Source organism: Emiliania huxleyi (genome assembly GCF_000372725.1).
Source record: "Emiliania huxleyi CCMP1516 unplaced genomic scaffold EMIHUscaffold_74, whole genome shotgun sequence".
In the NCBI taxonomy this organism is placed as follows: Eukaryota; Haptophyta; order Isochrysidales; family Noelaerhabdaceae; genus Emiliania; species Emiliania huxleyi.
Window position 1 is genome coordinate 411,456 of NW_005196456.1, and position 16,910 is coordinate 428,365.

Genomic DNA, 16,910 nt, shown 5'->3' on the forward strand with positions numbered 1-16,910 from the left:
AGGTCTGCCTCAACTTCCTCGCCGCCGTCGCGGGAGGCGAGTACAAGGGCATCTCCGACGTGCCCTTCCTCGCACGCGAGCTGCGCAACGCGTCGCTCCGCCGGCGGCACCGCGTGCCAGACGACGTCACCGGCGCCTGCCCCTCGCTCGCGCCTCGCCCCACAAGTGGCATGGTCCGTGGTGAGTGGGTCGGAGCTCACTCTTCATCAGGCGTGCTAGTCACACGTGCCTCGTCCCACTCGGCGCTCGGCGTGCGCGTCGACGACGTGGTCCTCTCGATCGACGGCAAGAAGGCTGGCGAGCCCCGACGGCTCGGTCGAGGATGGGTCTCCATGGGTGATGATCGGCCCTTCGCTGCTCAGGTTGGCGACGACGGCTCGGTCGAGTTGCGCGAGTCGGAGCTGGTGTCGTACGAGTTCCTGCTCACCGGCAAGCAGCGAGGCGAGCTCGTCTCTCCCCCACCTCTCCCCACCTCTCCCCATCTCTCCCCATCTCTCCCCCATCTCTCCCCCATCTCTCCTCATCTCTCCCCCTTCCTGCTCACCGCAGCGAGGCGAGCCGGCCTCCGTCCTCGTGCTGCGCTAACCATGCATCAGCAGTAGTGATGAATGGTGAATTAGGCGAGCCGACCTCCGTCCTCGTGCTGCGCGGCGGCGAGCGCGTGCAGCTCTGCGCGCCGCTCAGCCAGCTGCCGCGCCGGCTGCCGCGCAACCACGGCTTCGACTGCTTCCCGCACTACGTCATCATCGGCGGCCTTGTCTTCGTGCGGCTCTGCTGCCCGATGCTCGAGGACAAGCGCAGCAAGGGGCACCACTCCGCCATCTACGACCTGGTCAACTACCAGATCGCGCGCTCTTTCCCGCCCGCCGACGGGGGCGGCGAGGGCGGCGAGGTGGGCGAGGGCCTGCTGCCGACCGAGACCCTCCGCCTCTTGATTCACCTTTCCGGGTGTGGTATGGGCTGCAGGTTGCCGAGATCCTGCTGCTGACCGAGATCCTGGCCGCGCCGCTCAACTACGGGCGCGTTTGCCACGCGCGAGATGGCCCGAGAGGAGGTGGGGAGGAGGTGGGGAGGAGGTGGGGAGGGAGGTGGAGAGGGAGGTGGGGAGGGAGGTGGGGAGGGAGGTGGGGAGGGAGGTGGGGAGGGAGGTGGGGAGGAGGTGGGGAGTAGGTGGGGGGGAGGTGGAGAGGAGCCGGGAGGAGCCGGGAGTAGGTACACTTGCCACGCGTGGCGCGTGCTCGACACGCTCAACGGCCAGCGGCCAAAGAGCCTGCGCGCGCTGCACCAGATGTACCGCGCGGTGCCCGACGGCGCCTTCCTCGAGTTTGTCTTTTCGCACGGCGGCGACCAGATCGTGCTCGACGCGACAGAGTGCCGCCAGAGCGAGCCCGACATCCTGCAGCTGCACGCGATCCCGTCGGCGACGTCGGACGGGCTGCAGGGCGGCGGCGAGGAGCCGGCCGCCCCCGCGCCGGCCCCGTGAGGAGAGGTGGGGAGAGCGCGCCGGGGGGACGGGTGGGTGCAGCCGACCTTTCAAGGGGCCTGATGGGGAGGAGAAGGGGAGGGGGGGTCGACCTTTGCCCGCCGGGGCGGAGGACGTGGACTCCCCGCGCGAGGCACGTTGCGCGCCATGCCATGTGCTGGAGGAGAGAGCATGGTCATGTGAAGCGTGCGGGTGCGCAGTCTGACCGTTCGCTCGCCTTGTGAGCAGGGCGCTCGCACTGTACACACCGCAGGGCCCACCGGCACCGCCCACGGCACAGCGATGCACGTGTCGAGGGTGCGTCCCCACACGAACGCGCAAGCAGCGGTTATTTGTCATTATGTGACGACGTCACATCTCACACGGGGGTTCACACGTCACGCGGCTCACGCACACGCGCCGGGACACGCCCGCCGCGCGCGGTTTAGATTAGATTCGGCTCCAGACCGCGCCGCTATCCGACGCGATCCGCGCGATCTCATATACGATACGGAGAGAGGGGAGAGAGCTACGAGTAGGAGTACGACGGTAATGTACGACGCTACGGGTCAGTGCTCTCTGCACGTCTGCAGCCGGCTACATCACACTCATCAGCCACAGCCTCATCAGAGCCGTACCTAGAGTCTAGAGAGAGCCGTACACCGAGCCTGTGCGCTGTGCCCCGCACACCCCGCACACGACACACACACGCATGGGCATGCGCCGCGCGGCCCCGGCCTACCGCCTACGCGACTCGTACGCTACGACACACGGCGCGCACATACACCACATTGCACATGAAAAGAGTCCTTTGAGCGCGAGCTCTGGCGGCAGAGCCTGAGACTCTCTGGGCACGCGCGTGCGGCGAGGGGGGCGACCGCGGCCGCCTCTCAAGTTCAGTGGGGCCTAAACCGGGGCTGCCGGCTGTGGGAGGTCGACCGGGGTGCCAACATACCCGGAGAGGTCGACCTGCACTAGCGTAGCGCCGGTGAAGATGCAGGCATCGATGTTTGCCATGGAGAAGACGCACGAGTGGAGCGACGCGCCCGAGAAGTCAGAGCGCGTGAGCTCCGCCTTATTAAAGTCGACGGTGGGCAGCGCCGTCCGCGAGAAGTCTGCCTCCCACAGCTTGGCTTGGTCGAACTTGGCCGCGTACATCCTTGCGCCGACGAAGCTGGCGAACGGGAGCGTCGAGGACGAAAAGTCCGCGCCCTCGATGATGGCGCCGTCGAAGCGCGCATGCTCCAAGTTGGCGTTAGTGAGATCGGCGTCGCGCATCTCTGCACCGGCAAACGACGCCGTCGTGAGGGAAGACGAGCCGCTCAGCGAGGCGGCAAAAAGGTTCGTGCCGTTGAGCACGGCGCCGCCCAAGATGACCCCGCTCATCATGGCGCCCTCGAGGTTGGCGCAGCGCAGGTCGGCGTTAGTGAGGTCGGAGTCGGTGAGCGAGGCGCCCATCAGGTTCGCGCTGTCGAGCACGGCGCCGCTCAAGTCGACCCCGCTCATCATGGCGCCCTCGAGGTTGGCGCAGCGCAGGTCGGCGTTGCGGAGATCGGGGCACGCGTCGAAGACGGCGTGCGGCCCCGCCAGCGCCGCACACCCGTCCCGCAACTTGCCCAACAGCGGGGGAAGGTAGCCGGCACAGTCCAGCTTCGAAAAGGTAAAGGACACCGCGGGAAGACTTGGCGGCGGAAGTGGCGGCGGCGGCGGCGGAAATGGCGGCGGCGGCGGCGGAAATGACAACTTCCACCAAGGAGGAGGCGGTGGTGACGCAGTGGGGAGGCTCGGCTGCGGCGGCAGCAGCGGCGGCGGCGGCGGCAGCGGCGGCGGCGGCGGCAGCGGCGGCGGCGGCGGCGGCGGCGGCGGCGGCGGCGATGGTGGCGGAGGTGGAGGCGACGGGAGCGGGCTCGGCGATGGCGAAAGCGGGAGCGGTGGCAGCGACGGCGGCAACGGTGGCGTCGGCGGCAGCGGCGGCGGTGGCAGCAGCGGCGGCAACGGTGGCGGCGGCGGCAGCGGCGGCGGCGGCGGCGGCGGCGGCAGCGATGGTGGCGGAGGTGGAGGCGACGGGAGCGGGCTCGGCGATGGCGAAAGCGGGAGCGGTGGCAGCGACGGCGGCAACGATGGCGTCGGCGGCAGCGGCGGCGGTGGCAGCGGCGGCGGCAACGGTGGCGGCGGCGGCAGCGGCGGCGGCAGCGGCGGCGGCAATGATGGTTGCAGAGTCGGAGGCGAGAGGGAAGCCCTAAAACTGAATGCCGCCGCCGCCGCGACTATTGGTGGCGGCGGTGGAATCGCACTGGGGACTGACAGGGTGAGAGGCGAAGCAGAAGCTGCCGTCGTGCGCTTAACCATGCACAGGAAGCCGTCCGCTCGAAGCACACCGGTAACAGGCGAGTTGTGTATCGCACACATCTTGTATCCGGACTTTGTGCCGAACTGCAAGAACTGGTAGGCCGTGCAACTGGCCAAGGCGGAGCACCGCGCTTCACAATCCGTTGCGTATTTGAACCAGAGCTCGGAGTGCTTGCTCGCGGGGACGCCGTTGCTGGTGCATACTCCGGCGCGACCGCCAGGAGGTGGACCGAAGACCTGTCTTTGAAGCATGGCGGCGGCGGCGGCGGCGGCACCCCAACTTGGGCGGCGGCACCCCAATCACGGACAGAATCGGCACTCTGGAGCCTGTGTGTGGAGCTCTGTGGCGGAGGTCGAGCCGATTTCGGCTGCGGTGCCGCGTTTCTTTTTTTCTAAATTCCGGGGATGCTCGCAGGAGGCGGTCAACAAAGCCGGATGGCGCCTCCAGGACAAGAGAGAGAGAGAGAGAGAGAGAGAGAGAGAGAGAGAGAGAGAGAGAGAGAGAGAGAGAGAGAGAGAGAGAGAGAGAGAGAGAGAGAGAGAGAGAGAGAGAGAGAGAGAGAGAGAGAGAGAGAGAGAGAGAGAGAGAGAGAGAGAGAGAGAGAGAGAGAGAGAGAGAGAGAGAGAGAGAGAGAGAGAGAGAGCTTACAGTCATTGAACCATGATTAATTGCACGGTGGATCCGTTTTTCTCGATTTTCATCATCAGTGTATGTAGCTCTTACATGCATGCCATTTATCTTGCCATTTACAGCAGAACAGCACACAGCGTCGAGGCAGGGCAGAGTTTCTTTTTTCGCTGACGTAACCGTCCATAACCGCCACGTCACGCGTCAAAAGTGGCGCTCATTCCGCGTCATCTGCGAAGATACCACAGGAATCCACCCGACGCTTCACTAACCGTCGCCATCATGCGGGCGATCGCTTCCGCAAGCGAGCTCCCAGGGCCGCGTCCACCCTCCATGCCGAGGCAGCGGGCGCCAAACTCGGAGATCTGCGAGAGAGGGTGCGTTCTCCGCCATATTGCCACCCTCCACACAGCGGGGGCCAACGCACACGTTTGCAACACATCACGCCCGCCCCCCGCCTTGTGTGTGGCAGGGCCCACTGCCGGTGTGCGCAATGCCTGGCCGACTACGAGCGCGAGCGTGCCTGCATTCACAGTGAATGCGACAGCCCCGGCAGGCTGATGCGGACAATCTTGCCAGCCCAGCACCAAGCACGCTCTGGTGGGGGGCTGCAAGGGCCTCGCGGTGCTGCCAGTGTCTCCGCCCAGGACGACGTCCAGGCCGTCGCACGCGAGATGCTGCCGTACGTGCGGCGGCTCTCGCCGACGTCAATCAGGGTCATGGCCTCGGATCTGGAGTTGGCGCCGGCGCACTCGGACGACGGGGCCGTGCGACCAGAGGGACCGCATCGGCACAGCCACAAGGCGCCGATCGCTTCGGTTCGCGCTCGCCCCCCCGCGGCGCACGCTGCGGCTGGCGACGCGTCGAGGGCCCAACCGAGTGCCAACGATATGCTTGAGCGAATGCGGCTCCGCCGCCCCCAGCGGCCGGTGCTGCGCGGCGTGGACCGGTCTGCGAGTGCGAGCCGGGGCGTGGGGGAGCCAATCGCGAGCGCTCCCCGCCGTAGCTCTGCTCCGGCGTCGCCTTCTGGCCTGGCCTCCATGCGGCCACGGCCGCGGCCGCTGCCTCCACTTTCGGTGCCAGCGGCGCCAGTGTCGGCGCCTAAGCCCCGGCTCCTCCACGGTTCCCTGAGCGGCTCGCCCAGCTTTGACCGGCCGTGGAGTCCTCCGCCGTTAAGGCGGCCGGCCGATGCGCGACGCGCGCAGGCCGAGCTCCTCCGCACGCCAGCTGAGGCCTACATCCACGCGTGCTTGCGGCCGCCGTTGCCGCGGCGGTCAGCGCCCACAGAGCTCTGTGCGGTGAAGGGTCGCAGCGCCTTGCCGTCCATCGCTCCCACTGCCGCGCGAGGAGGCCCATTATGAGAGGGCGGACGGGGAACTTGCGGATATGGGATCTAACCATCGTGACACCGTCACTGCTCCGCGACGTCGCGGGGGCGCGGAGAGCCATAACCCCATATACACGCGGGCGGAGGCATACGTATACCGGCGACGGGGCGAGACTAACGAGAGCTCTCGTCGCTCTAGGGTGTCCGGACTGTGTCACTTCGTGATACATCGTGTTGTAAGTACCCCCAACAGAAACAAATGGCGACAACACAGACAAACGTAAAAGATACTCGACGACTTAGACTAGTGTCGTGTTGGCCCCCCCGAGCGAGAGGGACGACGAGTCGCGGGGCGAGAGGGGGCGTGCATCGGCGATCCGACGGCCATAGCCGGAGTCACGAGGAGACCGACGCCCGCGCGAGGATGCGCTCCTTGGCGGCGACCTCGTTGTCCTTGAGGTCCTTCACCTCCTCGGCGAGCGCCGCGTACGCCACCGCGGCGTTGTGCGCGCCGCCATAGTCGCCGCGGTCGTTGGCAGCGGCGAGGGTGGCGAAGGTGGCCCGCGCCTCCTGCTCCTTGGCGGCGCGCTGGTCCTGGTGGACCTTGGCCTCCTGCAGGTTGTCGAGCAGCGTCTACGGGCGAGGCTCCAGGAAGGGTGAGGGGAGGTCCTCCCTCCTCCCGCTGCTGCGTCGCCCTCGGGGGGAGGGGGGAGGGGGGGGGGGGCGGCCTGCGCTGCGATGGCGGCCGCGCGGCTCTTCTCGGCCGCCGCGCGCGCCGCCTCGAGGCCCTCGAGGAAGACCCGCTGAGCCTCCATGTGCTGGCGCACCGCCTCGGCCTGCGTTTGGGGACGGACGGGCGATGTGTGCGTGCGTGCGTGTACGGTGTGTGTCTGTCTCTCTCTCTCTCTCTCTCTCTCTCTCTCTCTGTGTGTGTGTGTGTGTGTGTGTGTGTGTGTGTGTGCGTGTGTGCGTGCGTGTACGGTGTGTGTGTGTGTGTGTGTGTGTTGTGCGCGCGTGCGTGCGTGCGCGCGTGTGCGTGTGTGTGTGTGCGTGCGTGCGTGCGTGCGTGCGTGAGCGTGCGTGTGCGTGCGTGTGTGGGTGGGGGGGGGAGGGGGCGAGGCAGCGAGAGGCACAGGGAGCACCGACCTGCGATGTCGCATAGTCGAGGCCGTCCGCGATGTCGTCCGGAGGGGCGTACGACGGCGGCGCGCGCTTGAGCGACAGCAAATGCGACTCTTGCGAGCGTCGCGCCTGGCGAGGTGGGGTGGGGTGGGGTGGGGGAGAAGGCTGCCCAAGCTTGTGCGCGAGCGAGCAGACGGGCGCCTGCGCCACCACACGCCTCTGCGCCGTAATCGCCGCAAGGTCGATGTCCGCGAAAGTCGAGTCGGCGCCTGCGCGTCGTGGGTGCTGCATCGTCGGAGTGTGGCGGACGTGTCGATGTCTCGCCGCTATCGCGGAAACTTCGCGCACCGCTCTGCGCTGGCGGCGTCCGCGGCGTCGGCGGCCGCGATGCAACGGACGCTGTCTCCACTGGCGACGCCGCCGGAGCCTCAACCAGCGCGGCGTCCTCCGCCATCTCCGCCGCCCCGGCCTCGGCCTCTGCCGCCGCCTCGGCCGCCTCCGCTGCCACCTCCGATTCCGTCCCCGCCCCCGCCCCCGCCGCCTCGGCCACCGCCTGGTCCGCGAACTCCTCCGCCGCCTCCTCTGCCGCCGCCTCCGCCTCGGCGTCCTCCTCCGTCGCCTCCGCCGCCGCCTCCTCCTCCGCCGCCTCGGTTGGAGGCGGAGCCGCCGCCTCGGCCGCCGCCTCGGCCGCCGCCGCCCCTAGCGGCGGCAAGGCGAGCGACGAGGTGGCAGAGAGGTCTACCTTGCGCATGTGGACGCTCTCGCCGCTGCCGCCGCCGGGCTGGTCGTCGAGGACGACTGTGATCCACGAGAACGCCGTCGACACTGTCGTGCCGGTGCGGCCAGCGTGCTTGCCGCTCAGCACGCGCACCGCCGTGCCGGGCGCTGCGACGCACGGCCTCTGCCGCGGCGAGGCCGGCGCCTGCATCCCGCGGCCAGAGCCCGTCGATGGCCGGCGGGGGGAGAGCCCTCCCCCCGCGTCACCCGCCCGGCGCGGCTCACAGTTGGCGGCGAACAGCGGCGCCGCCTCTGGCAGCGAGTCGGCAGCCTCGCCGAACAAGTCTCGCGCAGCGCCGGCGGCAGCGAGGCGCGGCGACGCGCGCGGCTCGTACCCGATCATCTCGAGCGACGAGATCTCGGCGGCAGGCGCCATGACGCACGGCCGTTTGCGCTGCGAGATGGGGCGCGCGTCCGCCTCATCCTACGTGGCAGCCGCGTGTCGCGCTCTCACGCGGGTCTCACTGCCGGCGCGAGGGGGAGGGGCTTCCCTCGCCTCGTCCGCCGCCGCCTCGTCGTCGGCCTCGCCCTCCTCCTGCTGCTGCCGCCGCCGCTGCAGCTCGCGCCGGTGCGTGGGCGGGCGGGGGCGCGGGTCTTCCGTAGCCTCGAACCGGTCGGGCTCGTTGCGCACCCGGCCGCCCCTGCTCGCCCTCCCCGCCTCCTGGGGTTGATGGCCCTTGCCCTTGCCCTCGCCCTCCCCCTCCTCCTCCTCTTCCCCCCCCCCCTCCCCCCCCCCCTCCTCGCTGCCGCCCAAGCCGACGGACTCCTTCAGCCTCGCCGCCAGCTCCGCAACCTTTCCACTCACGGGCAGCCCCGCCGCCCGGCAAGCCTCCCGCAGCGCCGGGTGGGTGGGGCCGCCTCGCCCGCGGAGCAGCTCGGCGATCGCGCTCGCGTCTTCGGCGAAGCCGTAGTAGGAGAGGCCCATCGCCTGCGGGAAGTTCCGAGGAGGTTCAGGGGAAGGGTACCTTGGGCGAAGCCGTAGTAGGGAGCGGCCCAACGCCTTGCACATCGCCTTGAGGGGGCGCGGCCCGAGGGGCTCGAGCCAAGAAAGGCCCTCCTCCTCCTCCTCCTCCTCGCCCTCCTCGCCCTCCCCCTCTTCTGGCGAAGGCGTCCCGGGCCCACCCAACGCCCCGGCCGCCCGCGCGTACGCCACCGCCGCCTCCAGCGGCGTGTCAAAGTAGCCGAGCCACCGCCGCTTCCCGCCCTCGTAGAGCTCCGCCGCGTACCGGCCGCTGCGCGGGTCCTTGGTCACGCCCTTGTAGCCGGTGCTGTTGCCGCTGGAGAGCTGCAGCCGCATCCCCTCCTCCGCGGCTTGAGCCTCCCGCCCCTCTGCCGCTGCCTCGACCTGCATCCCCTCCGCCTCTGCCTCGACCCCTTGCGACGCAAAGGGCGCGCCACCGCCGCCGCCGCCGCCGCCGCCGCCGCCGCCGCCGCCGCTCCAGCGCTTCCTCTTGCGCTTCCCCTCTGCGGGCGGGTCGGTGTCGGCGAGCTCGTCGAGATAGTCGCGCACCTTGGACAGCGTCGTCGGGGCCCGCTCGACGCCAGACGCGATGAACGAGATCGGGGTCGCGCAAAGACCCCACGCTGTCCCCGCAGCGCCGGTGTGCGTCCTCCTGCAGCCGAGCTGCAGCACGGCGGCGCCGCACCGCGCCTCGAGCTTTCCCGCAACGACGCGGTCGAGCGCGCTCGGCGCGAGCTGCTGGTTGACAAAGACCGCGAACCGCTTGAGCTCCTCAAACAGGCGCCTGCGGACGAGCGGGGGCGGCGAGGGTGGCGGTGGTGAGGGCGGCGGGCGGCAGGCGGCTGGGCGGCGGCGGCGGGCAAGGCAGCGGTAGAGGCGGCGGGAAAAGATCGGAAGTGTCTCGGAAGGGGCCGTGCACCGGAGGCGCTTGTGCTCTCCCATCTCTCCAATGTCGAGGCGCTCCCACTTGTCGTTGGGGTCGTCGAAGCGGTACTCCAGGTCGGACGGGCTCGCCGGCGGCTGGAAGAAGAGCAGCTGCGCGGTGAAGCCCTCTGTGGAGATCGAGGTCACCCTTGCTGGCACCTGAGGGTGGCCAGGGCGGCGGGGCGGTGTCGGGCACGGCATACGGCGGTGGGGCGGCGCTCGCGGCGGAATGGCTGCGGCGACGGTGGACCCGGATAGGGAGGCGTCGGCGGCGGCGCGCTGCGGAGTACGGGGAGGGAAGGGGGGCGCGAGGCGGCGGGAGGCGTGTACCTGGCACGGCTCGCACACCTCTGCGCCGCCCTCGAGAGAGAGGTCGTCCCAGCGGGTGCTGACGTAGTCGCCCACCTGGACAGGTGCCTCGACGGGGGAGTCGTACTGCGTCACGCGTGTGCACATATTCTCCTGGCGGCGTGTGGCTCCGAGGCGTACTCGAGTAGATTGCACAGCGGGTGGCGCTTTTTTCTTTCTTTTTAGAGAAGAAAAAAGACAACAGAGGCGTAGGGAGGCGGGAAGCCAAGAGCCAAAGAAGAAGAGCCAAAAAGCCACAAAAAGCCAGCTCGCCTCCCGTTACGCGATTGCTCGCGAAGCGCAGCATGATGCGTGGCCAGCGCGGGAGCAGGTCGGCGCCGACGCTGCCAGAACTAAGAATCCCCTGCTGACGACGTGCTCGAGACTGACCTTTATAAAGACGAAATTCGGCGGTACGCGCGAAGTCAGGCGACGGGCACACCATGTTCCTCGTGACGTCTGCTGCGGCGGTCGGGCGCGCCGCCCCCGACCGCGCCATCATCGTCTCGCGTCACGGCGTCCGCCGCCAGTTCCCCAGCTCCGCCTTCAACTTCTCGCTCTACGCGCCCGGCAAGCATTTTGACACGTCGGACGAGGCGTGGGGCGCGGGCGGCGAGGGCATACTGCCAGCAGTGCGAGGCCGACCCGTCCAAGTTCTCGTGCAAGCACTACGTCGGTCCGTCGCCGTCGCCGTCGCCGTCGCCCGGCGTCTCGCCGTCGCCGTCGCCGTCGCCGTCGCCCTCGCCCTCCCCCTCCCCGAGCGGAGGCGGCACGTGCGGCGCCTGCGACTGTGGCCAATGCGTGCCCACGGAAGCCTACTCCAACCCGGCGTACGGCTACGACGCCTTTTGCCGCACGTCCGTCTACCAGGCGTGTGCGTCCGGCAGCGCCTACGCGGACCGCTGCATGTGCTCCTCGGTGCGCTCCCCGGCTCCCGCCCGGCCCGCGACCCTCCAGCATGCCCCGTCTCGGGCGACCTCAGCCGCCTCGTGTGCACGCCCAGGCCTCGCCCTTTGTCGTTGTCGCCGCGCGCGAGCTGATCAGCAGCTCGGGCGGCTTCTTGTCTTCGATCGAAGACGTCAAGTCGTTCTTCGGCTTCCTGAGGGTGGAGGCAGAGGCCAAAGATGCCACCACCACGGGAGGCCGCTTTGGCCTCGGCGCCGCCCTCGGCGTGATCGCGGCCGTTGCTGCGATCGGCGCCGTCCTCCTGCGGCGCAAGGGCGCCCACGTCTCGAACGGCGAGGACCTCCACTAGGGGAAGAGACGCGATGCAGCTTGCGGGCTGCATGCCTCATTCCTCAACCGCTCAAAGGTTGGTGGCTGGCGCGAGCGATGGCTTGGGAGGCGCGAGCGAAAGATGGGGCAGAGGGGGGGGGGGGGGGGGGGGGCATCGGCTGCATTCTTACACTTGACTCTTGAGGGACACGCGGGCGCGCCGCGCGAGAGCCAGGGCGCAGCCGCAGGGGACGATCGGATCACATTGCACGGCATTCGGGACGTTTCGGCGGGATCGTCGGGGATGCACCTGCCTGCGCCGTACACACTGGCCCACTGGGCGCGCACACGCACACGGGATGGGCACCTCGTTCGTTTTTAGGATACACACGCACGCTGCATATTGTCTACAGTAGTTAATACTGATCATTTCGTCTACATCCCGGACTCTACATCTCGGACACCACAGCGACGCCCCGCACGCCCTCCGAGGCAAGATTAGACCTTGGCCGCCGCCCCGCCCGCAAGCTTGGTGGACAGTTTGATGCCCACTCGCGCCATCTTTCGGTTCTCGCGCGTCTTGAGCGTGCGCTGCCTGCGCCAGTCCTTGGCCTGCCGCGTCTCCGCCTTCTTGGTCCGCTTGCGCTCGTCCCGTTGCAGCAGCACCTCCGCCCGCGCCTTCTCCTCCTCGCTCAAGCTCTCGGGGTCGGTAGCGTAGCGATGACGCAGCGACTGGTTCATCTCGAGCCGCTCGGCCGTCGCAACCTCGCCCCACGCCTTATCCGGATCCTTCTCCCTGTCTTGCCGCCGCATCGCGCCACCGCTCTGCGCGCGCTCTCTCGCCGCCGTCGCTGCCGCATCGCGCCCGCCGCCGCCGCTGCCCTTTCCACCCTTGCCCTTGCCGCCTCCCTTGCCCTTGCCACCCGTACCTTTGCCGGCGCCCTTGCCAACGCCCCTGCCTTTGCCGCCGCCCTTGCTGGCACCCTTGCCACCGCCCTTGACGCCGCCACCGCCGCCGCCGCCGACTCCACCGCCGACCATCTCAGCCCCACCGCCCTTGTCGCCACCAGCTGGCGCGCCTGTCGTCTGGACGCCAGCGCTGCTACTCGCCTCGCCAGCTGCTCCGCGGGCCTTTTCTTTCTGTCTTTTGCGGTCCTCTGACCTGTCCAGCGCCATCTGCTCCTCGGTAGTGCGGCCGCGCTTGGCCGCACGGCGCGCGATCGCCTCAGCCGAGCGGACCTTCATCTTAGGGTATAAGCTTTGCCAAAGCTTTGCCAGAGCGGAGGAGTCAGGAGCTGTCCCAGAGAAGGCCACGAGGGTGGTGCCGGTGGAGCGCGTAGCGGCGAGGATTCGCGTTTCTTTCTTTCTCTTTGTGACAGCGTGTCGCTCGTGCGTGTCGTCATCATCTGTCTAGCGTCCAACCATACCGCGTTGGTGTCCAGTCCGAGCCTGGCTGTTCTTCACCTGTCTACCTACCTACCTACACATTCCGATTTGTGTCTGTGTGTCGCTCACTCATGCGTGTCGTCATCGTCTGTCTAGCTAGCGTCCACCCATACCGTGTTGGTGTCCAGTCCGAGCCTGGCTGTTCTTCACCTTCCTAACTTGAGCACTTGAGCACTTGATAGGGTCGATTCCGCATGGTACGGGACCCCTCGATCGTCTCGCCCACCCTCACTGGTGTGTGTTATTGGGGGGGGTCATAACAAACACGGTACAGGATCGAGGTGCACGCTGCAGAAGCAGTGCCGTCCCCCTTCCTAACTAACTAACTAACTAACTGATCCGACTGTGTTCGCCTTCCTATCTATCTATCTACACATTGCTGATGTTGTTACACTGGCTGGACACATACATCTGGCACAGGCTAATCAACACAATTGCTCAGTAATGCCCGCGCCGCAAAGACTGCCGCGGCGAAGACGGCAGACGGCAGCGACGGAGAGGGCGGCGCGGGCACCGAGGGCGGCGGCGGGCTCGGTGACGCTGGCGGTGAGGGCGGCGGCGGCGAGGGCGGCGGCGGGCTTGGAGGCGGTGGGCTGGGAGGTGGGGGAGGGAGTGGCGGTTGAGGCAGTGGGCTTGGCGGCGGCGGAGACGGCGGCAAAAGGCGTGGTGGGGGTGGGGTGGGCGGTGGCAGCCGCAAAGGGTGACGAACGGCGGCGGCTGCGAGCGAGCGTGGTGGGGTCGAGGCTTACTCGGCGCAGGACAAGGCGCCCCATTTCCTGCGAACGCCTCTGCGACAGGCGCGTTTCCCCCAGCCGCTCGTCGAGCGACAGCATCGACTCTTCCCGCACACTCTGCTCCTCCTCCTCTTCCTCCATGCTAGCCTCTGCCCAGCTGGGATGCCACGCGTAAAGTGCATACGCACACGAGAACTCTTGGAGGGGGAACGGCCACCCAGCCTCCTCAAACATGGCTTGAAGAGCGTGCAGCAGCGGCCCGATGCGCTGTCGGTCCTCCTCGAAGGTGAACTCGCACGTGGCGGGATCGCGCAACACGTGCGCGTGCACGCTTCGCGTGGTCGCGTTGCCCGCGCGATCCACCGTCAGCGCTTTGACGGACGCGCAGTTCGACGCGAAGTGCGAGTGGTGACGGCTAGGGTGACGGTTGCCGCTGTCGTCGAGCAGCGGGAGGGGCGCGAAGGCGCCGAGGAGCTGCGGGCAGGGGGCGGTCGGGGCGGGCGAGGTGGGACTAAGGGCGCGAGGGGGCGGTCGGGGTGGGCGAGGTGGTGGGACTAAGGGCGCGATGTCGCGTAGGCGAGCGAGCGAGACCTCCAGCTGCGCCCAGCCGCGAGCGAGGTACGTCTTCTCGCTCGCGCAGGTGGTCGGCGCGCGCCCGTCGGGCAGCGAGAGGGAGAGGAGCTCTGTGCACGAGCCGACGTAGAAGAGGAGCGAGTCGATGGCCTTGGCCCGCGCCTCCGCCGCGTCCGAGGCCTGCGGGCAGCAGCAGTAGTCGAGCCACACGTAGTCGAACGCGCGCATAGGCCTGGACGGCTCAGCGTCTGGGTGCGGGCTGGCGTCCTGGGAGGCGAGCCAGTGGTGGGAGACGAAGATGCGTCGCTTCGTGGGATCGAGCACCTCATCGTCTTGCTCTCACTGCAGGCGTGGTCCGCCCCCCCACTCGCTACTCCACACGACGTCTTGGTAGACGATCTCGTCGACTCGGAGGAGGAAACCAGACCCCAGGGCCTCCTCAAACGCAGGCAGCGGCGCGAGGCGCTTGATCTGGGAGCCCCGCATCAGAAACATGGGAAAGTGCGGCCGGCCAATGACTTGTGGGTGGCTCTTGATCGCGCCGGCGTCGGTGTACTGGCTCTTGAGGGCGCCGCCGTCGGAAAAGGGCTTGATGGTGAAACTCTCGGTGCAGGTAGCACGCCGAGAGAGGACGAAGTCCGACGTGAAGACCTCAAAGCGGCCAGACATGCTGACGGGCTTCTGGCTGTTGGCCGAGGTGACGTCTCTCGACACCACGACTTGGTTGGTCCGAGAAGAGGTCGCACGCGCGCTTCTCAGCTCCCCGGCCCTGGATGTGAGGTTAATGACTGCACTCCAAGTGCTCCAAGTGCTCTCCTCCAGCGCTCTCAGCAGTGAGAGCCCACCGCGGAGGGATTGGGTGGCAACCTTGCTTTCGAGCTGGAAGCGTACCCGTTTGCATGGCGAGGTGCCGAGCGTGCTGACTCCGCCATTCGACTTGGAGTTACGAGCTTTCGAGAGCTAGGCGCGTCACGAGGCGCGATGGCATCTAGGAAACTCCTCTGCTGGCGACAGGTGTATTTTATTTTTGCTTGGGCGTCCAGCATGCCGGGGTAGGTAGGGGAGGTCTGGGCCCTCCCGCGTCGGGTTTTTCCCTCTCTTCACGCCGGAAAGTTCAAAAAAGAAAATTTCCGCCGAAATCACGATGTCAACCCTCCCCAAGTGGGTGATCTGGTGCTTGTAGGGCTTGAGAGTGGCCTGTCATGTCTCAGGAAGGACTGTGGTTGCAGGAGGGAGTACGACCAACCATCACTTTAGTTGGTTGTAGTGTAGTAGTACCCCACCTTCACCCGTCCCATGATTTCTTTTTCAGTTCCCCATAAGTAGGGTAGGTAGGTAGGTAGGTAGGTAGGGTCACCGCAGGGGCCGGTCGGGTTTTTGCAGAATTTCAGCATGCTGCGCCAATGCTGGCCGCCAAAGCAAAAATAAAATACACCTGCTGGCGAAGTGCGTTGCTCCGCGGCATTGGATGGGGCGATTGATGCATCGCAGCACGACAGCGAGCAGTTCAACACTTTCGAACACTTCAGTCACTTCAGCTGGTAGGTAGGTAGGTAGGAAGGTGAAGAACAGCCAGGCTCGGACTGGACACCAACGCGGTATGGGTGGACGCCAGACAGATGATGACGACACGCACGAGCGACACACAGACACAAACAAGCTCACAAGACACACAGCCAGCGGGCTGCCACACACCCTGAGTTGGCGTACACATAACTCAAGGCCGCGCCCCCCCCCTGTCGCCTCCCCCAGCAAAGGTGCCGAAGGAACAAACAAGGGCACAGCAACACAACAAGAAGATAAGGGGCAAAGAAAAGATGAGAAAAAGAAAACACAGCGAACGCGATGCTAACACTGCGAAGAGCACTCCTGTCGCCTCGGCTCGCCGCGCCTCGGCTTCTGGGCGCCGCGCGTCCGCTCCGCAGCACGCGGCCCCTGAGCACGGCGGGCGGCGGCGGCACCACCACCACCACCGCCGCGCCCTTGGCCGGACCTCCCGCCGCCGACGACATCGGCCCTGGCGACGTGCTGTGGAGCATGCGCGATGTGGCGGAGCTGATGCCTGCCGAGCTGAAGCAGGCCCTGTCGCGCGCCAACATGAACCAGCCGCAGCTGAACCAGCTCGACGTGCAGGCCGCCATCGCGCGCTGGGCGCGCTTCCCAGGAGACACCGGCTCGCCCGAGGTGCAGATAGCGGTCGCGACGGAGCGGATCCGCTTCATGGCGCGGCACATGGAGCGGAACAGGAAGGACTTTATGACGAAGCGGCGGATCATCCTCGCCGTCGCGGCGCGCAACCGCATGCTCAAGTACCTCCGGCGCGACAATCGGCCTCGGTACGACGAGGTCGTCGCGCACTTTGGGATCCGGCCGAACCGCGCCTTCGACCCGACGCTGCCCCGGCGGCCGAAGCGGCGCGCGGGCCGCCCTCCCGCCCGCCGCGCCCGCGGCCCTCCTCGCTTGCACGCGCTCTCAGAATAGCGCTCCCCTGGCCGCAGGCCAGGCGAGGGGCTCAAGAACCTGATGGGGGTGCGAGCGCTGAAGAAGAAGAAGAAGAAGGCGACGTACCCGCGGTGACACAGAGGAGCGTTGGCCGGCGGCTCAGAGCGCGCCTCTGCCCGTGTAGTGCTGGAGTGCTGAGAGAGAGACCACACCTGTGTCGCGTCTTGCGTGGTTGCGATCACCCCCCATGGGTGCCCTTTCTAGTCATTCTAGTGAACTGAATTGACTCGTCCCAGTGGATGTGTCCGATTTCCGACACCCTGTCAAAATGTGCGTGCGCCAAAGCACGTGGGGACGATGCCGTAGTGCGTAGAGGTCGAGCCTCGAGGTCCCCGTTCCACGTGGCGTCGGCGGCGGCAGCGAGATCGGCGGGCGCGTGCGAGTCGAGCCCCGCAATGAAGAATGTGGGCCTGCATGTGCCCCTGAAGCTCGGCGTACAGCGCGAGGCCCGCCGAACGTGATCCCGTCGTCCCTATATGCTCGTAGGGGCCATGTTGAGGGCGGCGCGCGCGACGTCGTAGGCGGCCGGCGGCGGCGCAGAC

The 16,910-nt window shown here is 67.6% G+C and overlaps 2 protein-coding genes across 2 annotated transcripts in view; one reads left to right on the forward strand and one right to left on the reverse strand.

The window, feature by feature from the left end:
• EMIHUDRAFT_465602 (hypothetical protein) overlaps nt 1–1,842 on the forward strand; it is a 3,552-nt gene extending 1,710 nt beyond the window's left edge. Inside the window, exons 4-7 of the mRNA XM_005760787.1 lie at nt 37–315; nt 621–892; nt 967–1,076; nt 1,213–1,842. Coding sequence (XP_005760844.1) covers nt 37–315; nt 621–892; nt 967–1,076; nt 1,213–1,483 — 932 coding nt within the window. The 3' untranslated portion in view covers nt 1,484–1,842. The remainder of the gene's footprint in view (nt 1–36; nt 316–620; nt 893–966; nt 1,077–1,212) is intronic.
• Nucleotides 1,843–2,410: 568 nt separating this feature from the next.
• The window catches only part of EMIHUDRAFT_40745 (hypothetical protein), a gene marked incomplete at both ends in the record, with an annotated part of 30,841 nt that continues 16,341 nt past the window's right edge, over nt 2,411–16,910 (reverse strand). Inside the window, one exon of the mRNA XM_005760788.1 lies at nt 2,411–3,073. Within this exon, the coding sequence (XP_005760845.1) occupies nt 2,411–3,073 (663 nt within the window). The remainder of the gene's footprint in view (nt 3,074–16,910) is intronic.